The sequence below is a fragment of the Nipponia nippon genome, unplaced genomic scaffold (assembly GCF_047370975.1).
Source record: "Nipponia nippon isolate SJK-2023a ecotype South Korea unplaced genomic scaffold, ASM4737097v1 scaffold_21, whole genome shotgun sequence".
Classification (NCBI taxonomy): Eukaryota; Metazoa; Chordata; class Aves; order Pelecaniformes; family Threskiornithidae; genus Nipponia; species Nipponia nippon.
Genome location: NW_028262338.1, coordinates 3,808,970 through 3,829,870, shown reverse-complemented (window position 1 = coordinate 3,829,870; position 20,901 = coordinate 3,808,970). Strand labels below are relative to the sequence as shown.

At 44.1% G+C, this 20,901-nt stretch overlaps 1 protein-coding gene across 7 annotated transcripts in view; it reads left to right on the top strand.

The window, feature by feature from the left end:
• Positions 1 to 20,901, top strand: part of KCNIP1 (potassium voltage-gated channel interacting protein 1) — a 482,303-nt gene that overhangs the window by 174,338 nt on the left and 287,064 nt on the right. For 2 of the 7 annotated variants that reach the window (XM_009469455.2, XM_009469454.2), the window contains exon 1: positions 19,920 to 20,174. The exons of the other annotated variants lie outside the window; for them this stretch is intronic. In XM_009469455.2, coding sequence (XP_009467730.1) covers positions 20,114 to 20,174 — 61 coding nt within the window. In that variant the 5' untranslated portion in view covers positions 19,920 to 20,113. Of the gene's footprint in view, positions 1 to 19,919; positions 20,175 to 20,901 lie in introns of those variants that run through there. 7 annotated transcript variants of the gene reach the window in all.

Here is a 20,901-nt window from a genome sequence, read left to right as displayed (position 1 = left end):
CACAAAAGTATGTCCTACGCTCAAGCCAGTTATACTGTCCAAAGCCTCTAATGTAAATACATTATAAGATCTGGACTGCCTGCCTTTGGCTACCAGAATTGTCAGAATTGATGAATTTCCAGGTTTCTTTGCTTAGGGAAAACACTCGCTACCCTTTGCTCTGAGATGTGACTAGTTGTAGGAGGGTGTTAGTCCTACCTTGTTGGCTTTGCAGTTTGCTTCTATCTTGTTTTGCAAGCCCTGAAGACCGTTTGTTAGCAATGCAGTTATTCAGGGAGAATAAATTTGCTGTAGGTCTGATTGTTTATTTAAGGGATAATTCAGTGTTGGGCAGATGGATATGCAGTGCACCGGTGTTAGGCTTAGTTAATCCTCAGCTTCTGCAAGTCTGAAATATTTGTTATTGTTTTATATGAGTGAAGGTCTTCAAATTTGCTTTTAAGGAGTTTTCAGCTGGGTTTTAGAACTAAGCCTCTTGGTGAATGTTAGTTTCATGATATGTCAGTTGAAAACGCAGGTCTAGGTTGCTGCCTGATCACACCTGAGAAGATGTCAGTGGGATCCAACAAGCCCGGGGCGGTTGGCTGGTGCAGTGTTAGTGTGCACGTTTGCGTTGCATCCTTATGCCAGCAGGACAAGGGTTTCTCTCGGCATTCGCCACATGCAGTGGCTGCCTCCTGTCTTCCTTGCATGTCTCTTCAGTCATGCAGTGCATTTACTATGCATAAAAGGCCCTCAAGAGACAGATCTCGGGACTGTCTTTATCCTGTTACCCTCTGAAGATGCAGAACACAGATTAGAAAGTAAACTGATGTCCAAAGTCCTAAGTATCCCACCTTAATAGGAGTTTTTATAAATACTCCCACAGGACTGAACCTAAAGTAGAGCATGATCCACGGGTCACAGAAAGCTAAGGGCCTACAGGCTGGGTGCTTTCGATGGGCACCTTCATTGAATCGATCAAGGCTGCTTCATTCCCTCACCTGCCCTTCTGATACAGGCGGTTCCCCAAGAAGCTGTCCTGAACTATCGAGCTTTTCTACATCCATTACTGCTTAATAAGCTAAAAAGGTTGTTACCTGGCTAAAAGCTGATGCCATAAAGACAAAAGGATAGAAGAGACAACCTGCCTAAGCTAGCGAAGTAATTACCTGGGGCTTGGGGGGGGGGGGGGGGGTAAGATAAAGTGTTTTTTACTTTGTGACAAATTATCACAGAGATAAATGACATTTTGGTTTCTGTAAACGTGCCAGGCTTTGCTGTTGTCATTTGTGCAGTGAAGAAACCAAGGTAATGTCTGTTATTTCCTTGCTCATGCTTTTAGCTTTGTTTGGATAAGTGATATGAGTAGTAACCCAACATAGGTCTACTATATTGAAAGTCAAGTTGGAGAAAAAGTAAGTGGCAACTTTAAAAACATGAGCAAAGTTAACAGCCCTTGTGCAGCAGCAATCTTGCCCTACTGGATGCGTTGATCCCATCATTCCCGGACCTGGAATTGTCTTTAGCTCATCATCAATGAGTCCAGGTATTTTGCAATTAAATCAGCAATAAGCTGTAATGCTCTAAAAAAGACAAGTTATGTTGGTCTGTTGTACTGGCTTGTTCAATAGCTCACCAGTGATGGCATAAATGCAGGCTACAGCACTTAACTAGGCTGTAGGAAAATGAGATGAATGGCAAAAAATGAAAGGGAAGTATTAATTGCAGGGGCTAATTGTGGTACATCTGAAGTTGCATATTATCTACCTCAAAGTAGTGATGAAGCCATGATACAACATCCAGTTAAAGTCTTTCCACCTCCCAAGGGAAACAATTAGAAAATATTACAACCAAAATAGCTCTTTGAATTCTTTGGAGTCACCATCGTTAAACAGAAAGTGAGAGTGAATATTTGATTACGTATGCAATCAGGAGGGAAAATGTGGCTTGTTACAGTATTACTGCTGGTCAAGACTGTGTTCATTGGAAACTGAAATGCCTCTGCCTGGCAATCCTCGCTTAAGGGTCTGGCATGCCTGGAGGAGGCAGTTCTCAAGACTTCAGTCTTTTCTCTGGCAGCCAAGAAAAACAGCATTTACCGTACAAACAGCCTATGTACACTGAGGGGGGTGAAACAGGGCGCTTTGAAGACCCTTATTTACGTGTTGAAAACGACAGCGGTTTGCATTTATCCTCTTTTCACGTGATTTCCTACACGATCATGTTGGGGCTGTTTGTCCTAACCCAGCTTTTCTGGCTGCCCGTGTGCGGGCTCGCCAGGCAGGCAGCGCGCCATGGGTCAGGCTCGGTCTGAACAGGAGCTCCCTCCGCTCTGGCCGCAAGCCAGCCTTTCCACCTCCTCTGAAGAGAAAAGCAGACATATCCCCTTAACCTGTCCCCTAACCCTCTCCGTGGTATTTTCAAGGCCAGAACATCATCTCCCTGGGAAAAGAAGCCCCACTCATCTACCCACAAGGAAGAGGTTTACTCCTTTGCTTGCCTGAAGCATGTTCATGTAAATTGTCCTGCGGGCTCTGTTTTGGTTGCTGAGTTAACCTGAGCCATCCCTGCTTGTATTAATTACTACAGAATTAATTTAGCTTGTGCGAGAGCTGCTACACCACCAACTAATGTTTGAATCATGCAGTGTAAATATATTAGCAGCTGGCGAGTTGTGTTAACTTAAACTCCAGTTTGTAATCCCTGGCAGGCTAATAAAAATCGGTGTAAAGCAACACCACATGGAAATTAAGGGGAGGTTTAGGCATCCTTTGAATTGAATTTGAAGGAGTGGTAACAGTGTTTCATACAACTTGGTCCTCAAGAGCAATCTCAAGGTGAGGCGTGCAGCAGGCTGGGTGCCCAAGGGTGTGCCCAGCAGAAGGGGCTCTCATAGCGGTGCTGGAGGGGTGACTGCAGTCAGGGCAGGGCGGAATCAGTTGTATTGGAAAAACAATTCCCTGTTTTACTAAGTCAATGTTTAAAAAGAAAAAAAAAAAGCCTGGTTTGGGATTTGGAAAAAGTCTTAAATCCTTTCAGCCCTTTATGGCTAAGATGAAGTTTCTACTCCCGTTACTTAGTGCTGTTTAAGTTATTGCATCATGACAGTCTCCAACACATGCTTCAAACAGTGACTTTGTCAAATCAGTTTGCTCCAGATCCCCACATCTCGCTTCTTTAATAAAGACACTGGTTCAAAAAGAACAGAATTAGTTATGTGGCATTTTCTTAACACATAGGCCTAAAATTAAGTTACCATACCTTTTGTGTCTTTATTGATACTTGAAAAACAGATTTATTTATTTTTATCCCATTAGTTTTGTAGTTTGTCTATTTTCAAGAGGTACTTGTCAGTAAATCCTTATTCTCTTGGCTTCAGAAGCACCAGCCAAGAGCTTTTGTGAAAGTACTAGATGCATGGAATTGCAATAAACATGAAAAGCATCGTGTCATTCAATACAGAACATATCCAGGTTTCTGCCCCAAAATTGCACTGTACCTTTGAGTTAGGTAACCACACATTTAAAAGAATTGCTCGCTGATGTCTCTATTATTTCTTTAACCATCAAGAAAATGCAGCCTCCCAAAACAGTTTCAGAAAGGTTTGGGTGAGTGGAGGCATCGGATATAATTACAAAAGAAGGATCAGAAGATCAAAGAAGAACACTGAGCACAGTGCAGGAGAAGGCTGCAAAGCAAAGCTGAAGGGAGAAAAGATAGCAGAAAAAGTTAAAGAACTTGAAATTTTCAGGCACAAAAGGAGCAAGAAGCCACTGAAAAATTCAGTAGGGCTTCAAGAAGCAATTTATTGACAAAAGAAGCAGATGCTTCGCAGAGGGATTTGATGAATTCTCAACCTCAGTGCTCACCTGGCGAGGTGGAGGTCAGCCACCAGAAACACTGAAACCTGCCACGAGGAACAGGGGAAATGCTGGAGGAAATCACACTCGCCCAGGATCAGCCAAAATGTCAGGAGCCTGTGATGCTGCCCAGTGCTTCAGGAAGACAACCTTTGTGAAGTGATGCTTAATGAACTTCAAGTGGGCCAAGGATCAAATAATTTCAAAAAAGAAAGATTTTTTTTTTTTTTAATCCTCCTCTCCTGTTTTTTCTTTCACTCTCTGTGTGCACTTGTTCTCCCCGCCCCAATTCAGTATTTAAAGTTACCATTTGTGGGCACATCTGATTGTGAGAGACTAAAGGCAAAGCCTGGCTTTAACAAGCCTGTTGGGTATTTTGTTTACCTAGCTCGTCCCCCCCCACGATGTCCTACAGCTCAGCCCCGTGCTGTTTCTTTCAGCTGCCTTTGGTACACGTCAAATTCCAATTTTATTGCTGTCTGACCTTGGAGACAGGGTGCAACTGAGGCATAAGGACCTGAGGTAGCGTTAGACTGGTCCTCTATATTGAGCACAAGATAAAGAGTGAGTGTCAGATATTCGGATGCTGATTCGTAAAGGAGGAAAGATTTGGTATTGGTGCATGTGAAATATGGAGGCATTGATTCACGAGTAGAATTTATCTAAAATTGTTTCAAGTTTGCTGCTTGTAATGGTTTGTTTGCTTATGGACCCCCTCCTTTCCCAGCTTCTGTGCTGTGCTCAGCATCTTGCAGGGACAGGGCATGTAAGCTCTTTGTGGAAAACAGCTTTTCTCAGCAATAGTTAGTCTCTACCCTCACCGCCCATGAATTTCTGTAACTTCATCCAACAGAGATTTTCTGCTCATCACCAAAGCAGTGAGCTCTTTTTCAGGTTTATCTATGACATGGCACAGCACATTTAATATATGACATCCCTTTTAAAATGTTATTAATGTTGGATTGGGTGTACTGATGGAACAATTTCAAATGCATGTGCTGCTGCTGATCTCTTGCTTCTGTCTGGACCAGTCATTTCCATGTGTGAATACTTTATGTTATGCTAATCTATGCCTTCTTAATATATTTAGTATCAATTAGCATAAGCAAGGTTGTTGAATGCCATAATTTAAATGCTAGGCACAGCTATTTTGCCTGTGACAGGAAGGTACGAAAAATAATTTTAACAAATATTTGTAATCAAGAAACAATGGAGAAATTGCTTTTCAATGGCTATATAACAACCAGAACACAAGTCCCAACATTTTAGATTTATGGTGCATCAGTTCTCTAACCAGCATGGATTTGCAGCCAGGAAGGTTTGCTTATTTGCCAACATGAAAAGAAGTGAAATTATGAGGAAGGCTTTTCATTACTCTTTTTTTTTTCTTCTTTTTTTTTTCCCTACTGCCACAAAATGTATCATGTTGTAGCTTTATAACCTCTATCCCATTGAGCTGAAATGCAAAGTAGAGATGAGTGGAAAAGCCCCTTTGGACTTGGCTCCCATTTCAAATGGAGAACTTCAGCAATAGGTCAGGCTTAGCACTGACACAAGCACTTCTTCTATAGCAGCTCAGTGCTGGAAGCATGGTTCTTGGGATCTATACATCATTCAGATCCCGGGCTAGTTAGGCTAAGCTTTTAATTCAACTTAAAGTGGCAGACAGCTCCTTCAGGCGTTTTGAACTAGGAACTAACTCCACGTATATATGTTATGCAGCACTGTGGATATGTAAACGTGTAAGCAGACCTGTATGTTCACTGCCTGGTCCTATGAACATCTGTGCAAGAGCTCTGTTTACTAGGGTAAGCCTGCAGCTGTGTGCATACATCTATTTTTCTATGTCCAGTTTCTAGAACAATGGCTATATGTGTGTTTAGGTATATCTTAAGTATTTCACAAAGTATAATCTGAATTTCAATTTGGGATCTGAGTCTTTGTCTTCATGTAAATGACAGCAAGGAGAAAAATAACTAGGAGACTTAGAACATTTTGTAACCCACAAATGTATATTTAGAGTGAAGATTGAAGATTCACGCCAAAAAAAATATAGAGTACGTTCAACTTCTGTGTAACACTTGCTCAAATTTTGGCAGTTTATGAAATTGTCATTGTGAATTTCCCCAAAATTGATTCTGGTAGAACTGGGCCAATTCCGGTGTGGCAGGGATCTCTCTCTTTTTTTTCTCTCCCCCCCCCCCCCCCCCCCTTTTCTTTTTTTCCCCTTCCCTTCCCACGTCATTGGAAATAATTCCTAGTTATTACATGACACTGCTTTGTTTAGATTGCCAGCCCCATATTAGACAGCTAGGACAGGTCAGTGCATCCCGGTAGGTGTTTTATTGTAAGTGGTTAGGTGAGTTTTGGATTTATGTTCCTGGAGTGCTCTGATATTCACAGTAGGAACAAAGAATGACTTTGAGTATTTTTTACTGTTGTATCTTACAGCAACGAAGCTGGTGACTCCACTGAGATCAGAAGCAGTGGACCTTTATTCCCATTTATTTCTGGTGCTGAATTTGGAATTTTTCTTATCTTTCCATGTGTAAGGGCAGGAAAATATTAGACTTGCTCATCTAGATGCCTAAAGGGGAGAAGATAATATGTATTTCAGTTTTTAAAATGGTACTGTCGTCTGAATGTCATTGGGAAAATGATAACCTCATGCAGAATACTTTTCTGTGTTTGTCCAGTTAGTGTTGGCATATTTAATTTAAAGCTGATGTCTGCCTGTCTCCCTCTGCCTCCGTTCATAGGCAAACTTACTTGCAATTTGTGTTAACTGGCTGTGCTGGGGGGGCAGTTCACTCCAGGGGCTTCTGTGAACTGGGAGGGTAAAGGCGCAGACAGAGAAGCCACAGCCGGGGTCTCCTCTGGGCTGGGGGCCCGGCAGAGCCCGCTCCCCGGGCCGGCACGCAGCAGCCACAGCTGTGAGCCAACCCGCATCTTTTAGACTCCTGATGGCTGGTTTATGCCAGGGCTTTTTCCACCGGATTAATGAAATCTTGATGACAATCTTCATAGCTCACAAAAGAGGATTGCTGAAGATTTGTTTCCTGTAAGTTTGCTATTAATTTTTTTGCTGTCATTCCTTTGGCAAGAATTAAATCTAAACCAAGGAATAAGTCTTCTGCGGAAGCCAAATGGAGGGGACCTGGAAAGAAAACAAAGGGCTGACTGGAATTTACTGATCTGTGCCTGATGAGAAGTTATTCATCAGCTTCATGAGAAAATTGTCAATGCCGTAGTCGCCTAGCTATTTAACGTACCCTCCGTGTTATGGCAAAGGTTTGTGTAGCTTTTCTGCCACTGAGAGGCATTCCCAGTTACACCCTGCTACTCTGCAGAGATGCAAAATTCCCACCTCGTATGGATTAGCAGCAGGGTTTTACTGAGGGGGGATCTATGGGAACGTTAATTGCCCGCCCGTTGTCCAGCATAGGAATAAAACACTGGCTCGCTTGCGAGAACACCAAACAGGGCAGACAACAACTGGCTAATAGCGTATTTGCTGCGGTAGATGCTTGCTTTGCCCAAAGAAGATTAGTGCCCAGTCTTGGTGTACGTGCAGTCCGTGTTTGTGTGTTGAAATGAGTCTCCCATAACAAATAAGAGTTTTATATACTACTTACACTAATCTAGTATGGGGCAACTTCTTAGGCTACTGGAAGGTATGCTCTGGACGCTGATAGAGGGAGGAGAAAAGGCAAAAATAACAGTGCAATCTTCAGCATGTGTGAAAAGCACCTGATGGCCAAGACAGTAATTCCGTTTGCTTTGGAAATTTTATTCCGCAAACAGAAATTTCTTCCTTTGTCTATATATATCTGTTGTGTGGCTATGCATGAGATGTGGAAACACAGGACTGACTGCTTTGTACGTGTGAAATCAGCACAGCTTCCTGACCTGGCACGGGGCACCCGTCCTTTTCTCCAGCTGAGGGTTTGGCCCTGGTAGCACAGCAGGGACACTGCTTCCCTGTCAGCCCTTCTGTGGTGAAGAGAAATCTTACTTCTCTTGACTTGAGTTAATTAAAAATAACATAGATATTCTGACCTGAATATCTGTATTTGAGGTTTGGGTCCATTTGCTTTAGTTGGGGTTGTTGCACACACCAGTGTGCTGCCGGCAATGGAAGTGGTGCCGCAGTTTGTGTCAGAGCTGTCTCCATCCTACCATTGGTACATCTTGAAATGGAATATTTTTAATTAGTTTATAACTCCAGAGAGTTGTCTGGATTGGTGTATTGGACAGAATTTGAAAATAACGATCACCGATGATGTGATTTGGGGAGCACTTCAGCATCAAGATGAAAGTTGTTATATAATTGTAATAATAATAATTCAGTCCACCAGCTAGCACTATAGGAATGGCATATATCCCTTTTATTGGAAGCATTCTTCATCTGCTGCGACCTTAATGTGAATCCTCTCACATAAATGAAGTTAAGACGGAGTTATAGATGGAAATACTCACTGGTACTGCCGGGAGAAACATGTTACAGGGACACTGCAGTTATTCCTCAAAACAGGTAATTCTCTGCAAAATGCAGACATCTCTAAACTTGTTGAGGTTTTTTAGTGTCTTAAGGTTGTATTTTTCACATCTTAACTTCATAGTTCTATGTACTTCTGCCATGTTATAATGCAACTGAATCTAGGTAAAAACTAGCTGCTTAAGAACAGATTTTCCAAACCCTTTTTTCCCCAAAGGCTGCTGTTTTCCTTTGGTCAAAGGTAGGAAGGCTCTGGGTCCCATTGTGATTTCAGGATTTGATCAATCCTGAAAATGTTTAGTCAAAGTGTACAATGTCAGTGATTTTTACTACTTGGGAGCTACCTGAAGTAGTCTCTTTTTTTTTTGTTTGTTTGGTTTTGTTTGTTTGTTTGTTTTTTGTTTTGTTTTCCCCTGTGACCACCCCCATCGAACAAACCCTATTTTGTCCTGTAGGTCCTGTGGTAAGGAGGTTTCAATTTGATGATCCCACTATTACGCTACTTTCTCATTCACCCCTAATCCCACTTAATTTACCTTTACTTGTAAATTTTCCATTTACTTGTATATGTAAACTGGAGTAAGATCTTTCTGGTGCAATTTAATCTTTGTTTTAATTTGGTGAATGACTTCAGGGTATTAACTGCTGGCAGTAATCATTGCATATGCCACAGACCTTGAGGTTTCCATAGGGACGGTGTGATTCCCCATGATTGCTTGCATTGATATAATCTGGCTTTAGTTGGGTATTCAGGGCAGGTGCCACTTCTTAACTTCAAAGCCTGTTTATGTCCAGCCCGCAGCAAAGAGTCTGCTTCATCTTGCACAACAATAGTGTAGTTCAGTACACATTAACAACGAATCAAGATATTCCCAGGCAATATGCTAGGCTGGTGCTAATGTACTGAGGGGCACCTTTGTATCAAAACCAAACTCTTAATTTACTGCAAGCAGGTTGTACAGGCGGAGCATCAGAAGATGAGCATTTGCAGGATGGAGAATTCAGAGACACATAAACCTGACTATTTGGTGTGCAGGATATTATGAGTTTGGGAGGTGTTGATGCTCACCTTATCTTAATGACACTTGCCAAACTAACCTCCATTTTAATGCGTTGTTTTATCCAGCTTCCAACAGCAAGCATTTTAGTAGAATAATCCTATCAGGTTTTTTCCAGTAGGAAAGATTACAGCATAGAACATAAACATAAAATTATGAATCTTCATTAAGAAAGTCGTGCTTATTTTGAGTGTTATGAAATGATGCAATGAACGTTGTATGTCGTCTCGGTGAAAATATGATGCCATTGATAAGGAGAAAACTAAAAATTCTGACTTTTTTAGAGCATCTTCTAGCAGGACCTGGCCAGGCAAACGTCCATGTCTGTCATGCATTCCTAGCACGTTCAGAATGAAACAGCACAAATGTACAAACTGAATATAATTTTATTTAGCGTATTTTTTGCCTGATGTGATTTCACTTGACACGAGCTGAACTTACCTAGGGGTGTCTAATGGCTGCTCTTGTTCTTTTTTACAAGACCCTATGGTGAGAAGTGAAATGTGAAACAAAAATAGCTGCTTAACTACCCATGTTAGTTACCCAGCGGTATGTGCATCTGTTCAATGACCTGAATTATACGTGGTTAGTTTGACATATTTCTTTGAAGTACACTAAAGCAAAAGGAAAAGAGAGATCCAAGATCATCTGAATGTGTTCTCCACCCTCTTCTCTTCCCTAAGCAAACCCACTGACTGCTGAATTGTTTGGAGTCAATTTATCAGTCATCCATGGAAATACCAAATAATTAAAAATTGCTTTTTCTTTCTCAGTAAGGCTTCTTTGACCATTATCACAAGACAGAAATGAAACTGGCTGTTAACCCAGATTGACATTTATTGTTCACATTTTTTATATAGTTTTGACATATTCTCTTTAATGCTTCTAGGAACAAAACACCACTGAATTTCTGTCTGTCGCTCCGCTTGCTTACTTTCTAAGTTCAAACAGTGTCAAGCTGGCGCTGGGTGTGTGAGCAAGGGAGCACGTACGTGCCACGCTCTGGCACGGCCTGTCCCAGCTGTTGGGAGAGATGTCCTTGTCATCACGCGCACAACCAGGACACGCTTCCCCGGGGTCATTTGCCGAGTTTGGTCACAATGTATATCACGCTGAGCCTGTTAATTTAGCTGTACCCTTTCTCTGTAACGTTCATAGAGGCTGTGGATGGGATAGAAATGCTTATGGCTTAAGATAAAAAGGTTGTTTACTGAGCTTTGCGTTTGTGTGTGTACCTGGTACTTGGTGTTGGTTGCTTGATGTTCCCTGCGGTGTTTTTAGCAGCCAAGTGCCTCGTTTGTGAATATTGCCATTGCCACTGCCCGTGCCATCACAGGGAGCGGGACTAAAGGCCCACCGACAGCCAGGTTATTGTATTCCCCTTACACAGGCCGGTCACGATCGGTCTTTGTGGAACATGGTGCGAGGCAGCTCCAGCATTTCTGCCCTGGTCTCTCTAACTGCAAAGGGAAAAGACTTTTGGAATCTTCCATTACCACTGGCTGCCAAAGTTCCCTTTAAAAGCCTCGTTCTGTATGCGCAAGATGCCTTAACGCATTACATTCACATCCGTATGCTACTTTTCAAATGACATTAACTCTTTTGGTGCAGTTGCCGCAGTGCAGCAGTGGTGTCCTGCTTCTCGGCCTGCTTTGTGGCCTGATGGTTCTGGCTAATATTCCTCAAGGTTTCCTGCTTCAAACTATCTTGAAGTTTCTCATGTATGGATTTTATAAATTTGAAAGGCAAGACTTCACTTGGCATAGTGTTCAAACAGATTTCATGGGGTAATAGATGGTTTTCATTACTGAAATGTGAGCTTTTCCATCCTCGGGCATTACTGTAATGACATCCTGAGAACAAAAGGTTGCAGTTCTTGATTCTTCCGCGTGCAGCCTCCTCCCGGGCTTCCTTGGCTGTGTCTGATCCTCTTCCTCTGGGCACTCTGGCTCTGCAGCATGGTTTCGGGACCGGCCCCCATCCTTCTTCCCCTCCCAGACGGATGCTGTTATGAAATTCTGCCAGTTTTTCTGTTTCCTTATAACTAAACCCCACCTTTTACTGATAGTTTCCTTGCCGAAGCCTCATGTTTTGGGAAGCAGAACAGCCGTTTCCTATTCCTCTTCCTGGCCTCTGCTCAGCTCCGTCCCTTCACCAGATGGGTTCACATCACTGTTGTTCGCCACCTTCCTTTTTAGTTTAGCACACCAATGCCGTCAGTCTTTTCTGATCATCTCCTGCCTCTCTCGCCTTCTGCCTAGCTGAAGTTTCTTGTCGTCACCTTTACAGGGTTCAGCACAGTGTCCTGCTGCTTGTCTGTCTGCATTTGCTCCCTCCCGCTGGCAGCGGTGTGCCAGGACGGCCCCGCTCCGTGCTCCCACAGCATCCCTCCTCTCCTGCTGTCCGTCCTTTCTCCACGCCGCCCTTCGGGCAAGTGCTTTGCTCAGGTTTCATGTCTCTCTTATTCTTTCATCTGTTTAATCTGGAAACAGTCTCCCCCTGTTTACAGAAGAAATTCTCCAACCAAAGATATAAGTCAACATCTACCGCATATTTTGTCAAAGTTGTCACTAGAAATGTGAAGTATCCCCTTCCTGAGTTCTCTGCTATCTATTTTCAAGTGTGACATCCTTAGGGCAAACATTAGGTCTGCTCTGTGGAGTTGTGCCCAGTTTTATTACTATAGCAAAGAAGAACCAGCAGACAATAATGTAGCTTTATTTCCAGCTCTCACTATGCTGCCTCATATAGGCAGAACAATACGTCAGCCTTTTTTCTTTTTATTTCCTCATAAGTACACAAACGTGTATGTCCATGCATGCCAATGTGCAGCTGCAGTGGTGATCTGTTTTGGTATTTGCAAGAAGAAAGGCCAGAGCAGGGACATCTGGTCTTGATTTCAGGAGACCGGTGCTTGACTGCTTACTCTGAACTATAGGATGCAAAATGCCAGCTCTGTTCTCCACTCTCCTTCTTGGGATGTTAAAGAGGAGGAGCACCCGTTATTGCTCAGACCTCGACACCTGGCTTTTTGTTCCCTGTCTGGTGGCATTAAGTGACCATCGCATTTATTTTGTTTGGTTTTGCATAGCTGTGTTTGCTATAGACTGGAAAGCAAGTGGCTTTCCAACACTTTAATGTTGTCAGTGCCTTATTTACATGAAAATCTAGATGATCCCAAAGCTTTGAGCCGCCTCTGTTCCATCTGATTTCTCAGCATTATTTTTTGTGATATGAAAGCCAGTGAATAATCTATTTCCATCAAAATGGAAGGGAGGACCTCTAGCTTTCGCGATCGGGCAAAGCTTAGCTAGCATAAGAATTTGCTTTGGGCCTGTAGAGGTGCAGTAATGAATCTTTTAATAGCTCCTGTTCTGCCACCTTGTCCTTACCAAGAGCAAAAAGATTTCTTTGAAAACATCTCCGTTTATAATAATGGCTCGTGAGTGAAGAAAAAGAGGATGAAATTAGGCTCTTGTGTGTTGTTGCTTTTTTGGAAGAAACATTCCCAAAAGCAGGTGCTGGGAATAAAAATGCATACGTGGTCAATTCTGACTTCGTGAAAATCTAGAGTGGGAAGACCTGATATGTCCTTATATTGATAAAAAGGCAAATGATGGCCCACAAAGATCCCCAAATACTTTTTACAGGTATAGACTAGCAAAAAAACTGCCTCATCTTGGTCTTTCGGTGATCAAGCTGGTTTCCAGGGGCAGAGCAGATTGTCCCATGCTGCTTCACTTCATCTCTGTAGGTCTTTGCAGTGGCTGTGTGTGTTTTTCGGTGGGTGGTCTTTTCTTAGCTGGCTGCCTTCCTGCTTTGAACTGGGACAATTTCATCGTCAATTCACAGTTTTCAAGTTAATATATATTTGTAGTAAAGAAACATACCTTAAATGTATTGGTTAGTGTAACTGAAACCTTAGCAGTCTAATTAAAGAATTATTTTTATTTTTAATAATAGAGAAATAAAGAAAAGGAAAACGATGACTACTACTGCAAGATAAACGATGCACTCGCCTTTCTCCTGCTCCTCAGAGTCCTGTGGGTTCGGGGCGGGGGGGGGGGGTTGCACTATGGAGGCTTGTCAATATTCCAAGCTCTAAGCATGTGGTCAGGATGGTGATGATTTCTTCCTCTTCTCTTCAGGGTCCAGCTGGAGCTATTTTTTTTTCATTTCCTACCATGCTTTTGCACCTTGGTCTTCCTTAGTTGGTCTGTGACTGTGTGGAGTGCTGCTGCCTGAAGCCTCAGCACCAAGATGACCTGAAGGATGAGTCCTTCAGTGGTGCTGGGGGAAGGTCTGGAGTGCTCCAGCATGGTGGGGTAGGTGTGCTCTTTGTGACTCCTCACCCCGAAGCGAGCAGTGACTGGCAGTCGGGCAGGTTGTGGCTCTGAAAGGCTCCTGCCAGGTCTCCTGCGGAGCCTTGGACTTAGGGTCAGGTAAGGGGCTTGGCAGAGGATGTTCTGGTACAGACAGCTGAGGACAGCAACTGGTTAAAAATTTGCTAAGCAACAGAAACTCTCATTTCATTCTCTTAGAAAAGGAACATTTTCCTTCTTGCTTTTGATTTTTATTTTTTTTTTTCCCCCGGGTAGCCAAGTCTGTGTCTCATGAACTGCTTTAAAAATCAGAGAGAGCTGGAAGAGAGGGCAAGAGCCTGTGGGCAGCTCTCATGGTGCACGAGCAGCTTCTGCAAGGGGGCTGCCATATCAGTGCCTGTGCAGTCGATGCAAAATTCATGTCTTCCGCTCCCCCCCCGCCAGCTGCCATCCCTCATGGAGGAATCTATGCCCAGAACATTGCAGGAGCAACCGTGCGCTGCTGGGGGGACCCAGCTTGCGGCCATGGCTGGAAGTGGTTTTGTGCCAGAGCACTGTGAGTGGTAATTGGGCTGGTGTCAGTGGGTCCCGATTGCAAACATCTGACCAGGTTACAGTTGAGCGGACACAGCTGCAGGCATTTCTGTGCCCGTGCTCATGTGGCATCGTCCCAGCTCCCAGTCTGCTACTTGTGTGCTCTCAGTTGCTTGTGGGAAGGACTCTGTTTACATATCGGCCTCAAGAAACACAGTAGCTGCTCAGGTGAACAGAAAGTCACCTCTGCCTTAAAGTGGAGCACCCCTTGTTGGGTAAATGTAAAATGCTTCCCTGAAACAAGTGTTAGTTACTGGAATATGAAAGACGAAATTCCTTTAGTCTTAAGCACATAGAAAGAAACTCTGGTTAACGCTGCCTAGGTCTCATTCCTAACATACCCAGAAGGGAAAAGGAATCAGTCACTTCCAGCTTTATTTAGGCTTCTTAAAGCAGAACCTACCTGGAACCACTCAAAGCTGATAGATATAGAGTGAATGACAAGGGCTTGCTATAAACAGGCAGTTTTCGGGTTTTATTTGTGTTCCTATTATGCAAATGCTCATTGCTGTACTTCAGGAGACAAAAAAACCCCAAAAAACCCAAAACCAAAAAACAAACCACAACTGAATGAATTTCACAAATGCCCTAAGTTTTAATATCCGGGTATGTCTGAGGCATTCCCTTGCCAGTTCTACAGATCGACGTTGCCAGCTTTGCCTTGTAGGAGAGGATGGCTGATAAATCAGAGATTGCGTCCCTAGATACTGTGCTTAAGGAGGGTATTTTCTCCTGGCAACGGTCCATGTTTCTGCACGATGAGAAAACCACCCTCCCCCTCTACTTTCCTGTATATATCCACGAAAATACCAGAAATGCGTGGTTCAGGATAGATTTAATGCAAGTGTGGTCCGGCTCCATTTTGCACCAGTTGTCTTTAGTGGGAAGAGGACCTGATCCTGCATCAGGGAGCAGAGCTGTACCAATTCCTGTGACCTTGCTCCCAGGAGATTTCCATCCTGTATCAATATCAGTTCGGTGGTGATATGACTCCCTAATTGAAGATGCTATATTTGCATGTATTAAAAATAATGAACTACTTATTCTGGCCAAACCTTCTGGCTACATCCAACAAATAAGCATTTACATCACTGCCAGCGTCTGTCTACTTTGCTCTGATGCTTCAGAGTCTTACGGATGCTTATTAAACACAGTGGTATAGAGTTAGGAGGCATAAAGAAATTGGGAAGAGGGTCAGTGAATAGTATTAAGTCATGAATTTGTTAGTCAGTAGACAGAACTTATTACGATACAGTATATGGTAGTGGTAAAAGGATGGAGTGGGGTTTAATTGCTGGCAGACAACAATGATGGATTAGAGGTGACCCATGGGGACGCATCTGCCCTGCCGATCTAGCTCGGGAGATCAGCACCCAGCATCGAGTGCTTGGCTGTGTATGTGGCCAGGCTTCTGCTGGGGCAGTGGCATACCCTGATGAACACTTTCCGGGTGTTGCTGTATCCGTGCACACCTAGCGTGTGTCTGCCCATCGCCTGTGTGAAGCACTCGTGGCCCTTTCCCGCGGAGGCTCTCCCCTCCTTAGCAGTGGCTGCGGGGACAGTCACGCAAGTCACCCGTTGGGTGAACTTTTTGTGAGAAAGGGGTGGGTTTAGGCATGCCAGAGGCATCACGAAGCAGTACACACCTTCAGCTGTGCAAGCAAAGGCTTGAGAACTGGGTGTAAATTGTGCCCACAATGTGCAGCTGGGGTATCTCACTGCACTGGGAAGTGAGGAGTGCCCGGGCTCTGGAGCACTGCAAATCGGTACTGGGGGCTGCAGTCAGGTTCAGCACATTACAGTATCTCCTTTCCCCAAGGTACTTCTGATCCTCTGATAGCACCTCTTACCCAGGATGCTGGCTTAGTTACCCAGGCAGCTAGAACTGTGCATTTCACCATCTCAGTCAGAGCTCAGTCTTCATCTTACCTCTAAAGGAAATACTCTAAAGAATATTCAGCTCCTTGGATAGAGGGGGACCATCAGCACTTAGAATCATAGAATCATTAAGGTTGGAAAAGACCTTTGAGATCATCAAGTCCAACCATTAACCCAGCACTGCCAAGTCCACCACTAAATCCTGTCCCTAAGCACCACGTCTACCCTTCTTTTAAATACCTCCAGGAATGGGGACTCAACCACTGCCCTGGGCAGCCTGTGCCAGGGCCTGACTACCCTTTCAGTGACGAAATTTTTCCTAATATCCAACCTAAACCTTCCCTGGTGCAGCTTGAGGCTGGTCCCTCTCGTCCTATCGCTTGTCACTTGGGAGAAGAGGCCGACCCCCACCTCGCTACAGCCTCCTTTCAGGTAGTTGTAGAGAGCAATAAGGGCTCCCCTAAGTCTCATTATCTCTTAGCTTGATAAATTTGGATGGTCATGTTTAAGGGAAGAGAATTCCTGCCTGCTGTGGCAAATACCCTAGTTCATTAGGGTTTATGATTCTGTTCCTCTGAGGTCTTGATTTTTGGCTGTGAGAGAAAGCTGCTTCTTTTGAACTGCCGATCTGGGATTCCGTGCTCGTCTGCCCAGCCACAGACGTGGTCCCTCCTCTTATCCCTGTTCTTGTATATTTGAGTCATATAAACAAAAATGCATGTAACGGTTTGTCCCCATGATTTCATAGGGATCTGTCAATACTGATTTCCAGCCAAGACAAATCTTTTTTTTCCTTTCAAGTTTCAAAGAAAACCAAACATTCACATTTGCCCTCCGCCTTCATATGCCATGCTGTTTCAAGTAAACAACAGTGCAGCATCAGGGGTGCAATTTTATCTTCCTAAATTACTTTTTTCTGGGGTATCTTACCATATGGGTAGCCTAATCTGTCGCTGCTAGGCCGAGCTCTTTCTGCATGGCTGGGATCCAGCTGATGTCAGGAGGAATCCTGAAGCCAGCTACTTTCTAGGCGTTTTTTGCTGAAAGGAGGTTGTAGCGAGGTGGGTGTTGGTCTCTTCTGCCAAGTAACAAGTGATAGGAAAAGAGGAAACAGCCTCAAGTTGCACCAGGGCAGGTTTAGACTGGATATTAGGAAAAATTTCTTACCAAAAGGGTTGTCAGGCACTGGAACGGACTGCCCGGGGAAGTGGTTGAGTCGCTGTCCCTGGAGGTATTTAAAAGCCAGGTAGATGTGGTGCCTGGGGACATGGTTTAGTGGTGGACTTGGCAGTGTTAGGTTTACATTTGGACTTGATGATCTCAAAGGTCTTTTCCAACCTAAATGATTCTATGGTAATCTGTGTAGTTCTTTGCAAGCATTTACTTTGGAGCTCTTAGGGGTATAACACTTATTCCCAGTGCGTGAGTCAACTGACGTGGTTTTGCGAGCAGAGTGACAGGAGTTGCGGTTCATGGACTACTTCTTCTAGTGACAACTTTGCCTAGATTGACGAGGTTTCCATTTTTGACATCTTGGAGACATCATGCGCGGGAGCAGAGGACAGGGGAGCACAGCATCCTGGTGACAGCTGTTGCTTTTGGTGATAGGATGCTTTTAGCTGTCTTTATGCCAATGGAGGAGTCCAGAGAGGGCATTGAGACCTCCTGCCGCGGGGAGGCAGGACCACCACAGCCCTCGCCCACTGGTGAAGGCCTGATCCAGGGGTGACCACTCAGTTGCAGGAGCACAGCTCCTGCCCCAGGACCCATGGAGGCTCTGTCCTGGCACCCGTGTCCAGTAAGGGCAGTGATGTATCACTGAGGTGGCAAAGGGGCTGCAAACCCAGCCTGCCAAACAGGAGCCCCACCATCTCTCCTTGCTCCCTGTTTGCATGAGAAATGACGTATCTAGGCACATCCTCAGCTGCTGGTTTCTCATCTCGGCAACTGTGGCATGAAGGAGCCGCTGTTACGTGAGGGCACATCTGCTGTGGCCTCTGGTCACCCTCCAGCCGTTGTTGTGTGCACAAATACCAAGAGCTGTGGTTTTCCACATGCGCGCTGTAGCCTATCTAATATTTTAATATGTAAACACAAATAAAATATTCATAAAATAAATATAAATATTTAAATAAGAGCTTAAGAATATCCTACAGCTTTTCAGTGGCTTGTGGAGATCACCTTAGACTGAGGAACCCCCACCTGGATGCAGGTGGCTGGAGAAGCCTGTTAGCCCATGGGCTGCAGGACCACAGCTGTGGGCCAGCCTCGGGGAGGAATTTGGGGGGGGCAGAGGTGTTGCACAAGGCAGGACAGGCTCCCCGACGATGACAACGGCAGCGCTGTGTGCCCCAAGTCCCGGGCACTTTGCACCTGCCTGCAAAATGATACATTTCAGTTCAGGATTTTGGCATCTAAACAGGGCCTTACCTCAGACGTTGCTCAGAAAAAGTTTAATTGCTGTATTTTGAGTTGTAAAACAAGAAAAAAAAATAAGAAAACGAAAAAGCATTTTGTGTAACGCCTTTTGTGACTAGCAACTAATTGAAAGCTCTTTGCTGGTGTACACAAGGGATAGAAATGCACCTGTGCATGCAAAGACAGCATTGCTGGCAGCGTGTGAGCAGAAGGTAACAGGGGGCTTTACCTCCAGGGACACCGATGCTGTGCAGCTGCTGATCCTGAGGGCTCTGGGATCTGTGGTTGATGAAATCTTTACTCCAAAGTTAGAGGAAAGCTGGGGAAACCTGTTGAGACAAGGTGCTTTGGTCCCTGGTGTAGGAAAGAATTTCTTCAGACAAATACAGTATTTGCACAGATGCTGCCTTAATCTCAGTCTCCGTGTGCAAATAGCGAATTAATTCTGGTTCTGATGGCTGCCTCGGTATATTTAACTCTTTCTGTACCTGAGCGCTTGCTGTCCCACCTTCTGAGAAAACATAACAAGATGCGTGGCTGATTATTTGAAATATGAAAGAACTGAACAAAATGCTGGGAATTGTCTACCTCCTTCAAGCCACTTGACATTTGCAGAATTTTGTTTCAACAATTTGTTGTTTTAATGTCCTTAAAAAGGATGCACACATATGTACTTTGCAGAAAAATAAGTTATTAACAGCTGCCTTGCTCGTGCTTCTGGTGCGTGAGAAAGGATGCGCAGGAAAAGGATTGTGGTGAAATTTTCTGTTTTCCCCCATTGCACTTACTTATTTTCCCCTGACTTTTCTGCTTGAGAAGACTGTTAGAGATTGCTGCTTCCTACCTTTCTGTCAGACTCTTAATTAGCAGGAGCACGCACTCCGCGCAGCTGGGGCTTTGATGCCTCGCTCACTATCGTTTCCCACTCAGAAGATTTCCATTCATTCCAAATTGGTACCCAGCCCAAAGCCCTGGCCTCCCCCCGAGACCCTCAGCATGGCTACAGGACTTCAGTTTAGTATTTACTGGAAGAGATGCACTGATGCTCCCTCGCTAGACCTACAGGCTGCTGGTTGGAGCCATAAGGGAACGGGAGGAAGAATTAGCCTGTGTGTTTATGTGGCTGTGCTCCAGTAAATATTTTGATGCATCTGCTGCCAGCTCTGGTCTGAGGGAATCTACCTAGCATTTAAATTTTGATGGGGAGCTGTTTTGAATAATAACAGTGCAGCCGGCTGTGAGTCAGTGCATGTGTGTTGACTTAAAAAAAAAAAAAAACCCTCAAAGCTTAACGCTTGCTGAACGCTGAGCTGCAGTGCTTTGCTTTTTCCCTCCTCCTTTCTTCTTTCCTTTCTTCTCTTGACTTCCTCTGTTTTGTTTTGTTCTTGGGGGCATTTCACATAGATTTTGTTCACTGGCGGTGGGGGCGTGGGGTGAGAAGAATCAAAAAAAAAACCCTAGCCAAAATAAATCCTCCCCAAAAACTCACAAGTAGCTTTTGCAATGGGTGCTGTAATGGGTACGTTCTCTTCTCTACAAACGAAACAAAGAAGACCATCAAAAGGTAAGACCTCCTGTTTTGCTTTTCCTGTCCCTTCTGTATATTTGCTAGGAGAGAAATTTATATTAGGAAGGGAGAAGAAAATGAACATGTGCCACTTGCAAGTAACCCAGCACTGTTTATGTGAGGTGTAATTTGCAGAGGAGAGTGGGATGCGAGGTGGTGGAGGAAACGTGTGGGCATGAGGAAATTGCTGTGGAGGGGCTTGGGGGGTGAAAAGCATCTGAAATATTGTAATCCTTCATACAGGCATGTATGACGGGGAGAAACTCCGTGGCTCCATAGGCAGAGCACTTGCAGAAGAGACCTGTTTATTCCCAAATCCCATGCTTTGTAAAGCCTTTGAGGAGGGAATAAAATGTAGATACACAGCAAATTCTTCCCAATACCTTGTGGTTTCTTTCTCAGAAAGTATTGTTAGGGCATTGTTGCATATTCAGTAATCCAACACCAAGTGTGCAGTACTAATGATGTGTGTTTTATAAAGATTATCAAGAGGGGAAAAAAATTAGGATGTTTTCATAAAGAAGGGGAGGAGGAGAAGCTCATGAAAAATGAGAAAGCCAGCAGTAATCCCAGGGATTTTAATCCTTAAATCCATAAATATTGGCTGTGAAATGCTGATTTTTCAGGAGGTCTGGTTTGTGTAGTGTTTGCTTGAGCTTTGCTCAGTTTCCTTTAGGGTTAATTCAAAAATTCCAGGGTGCTGCCGAGCAGAAAGTTGAAAGCA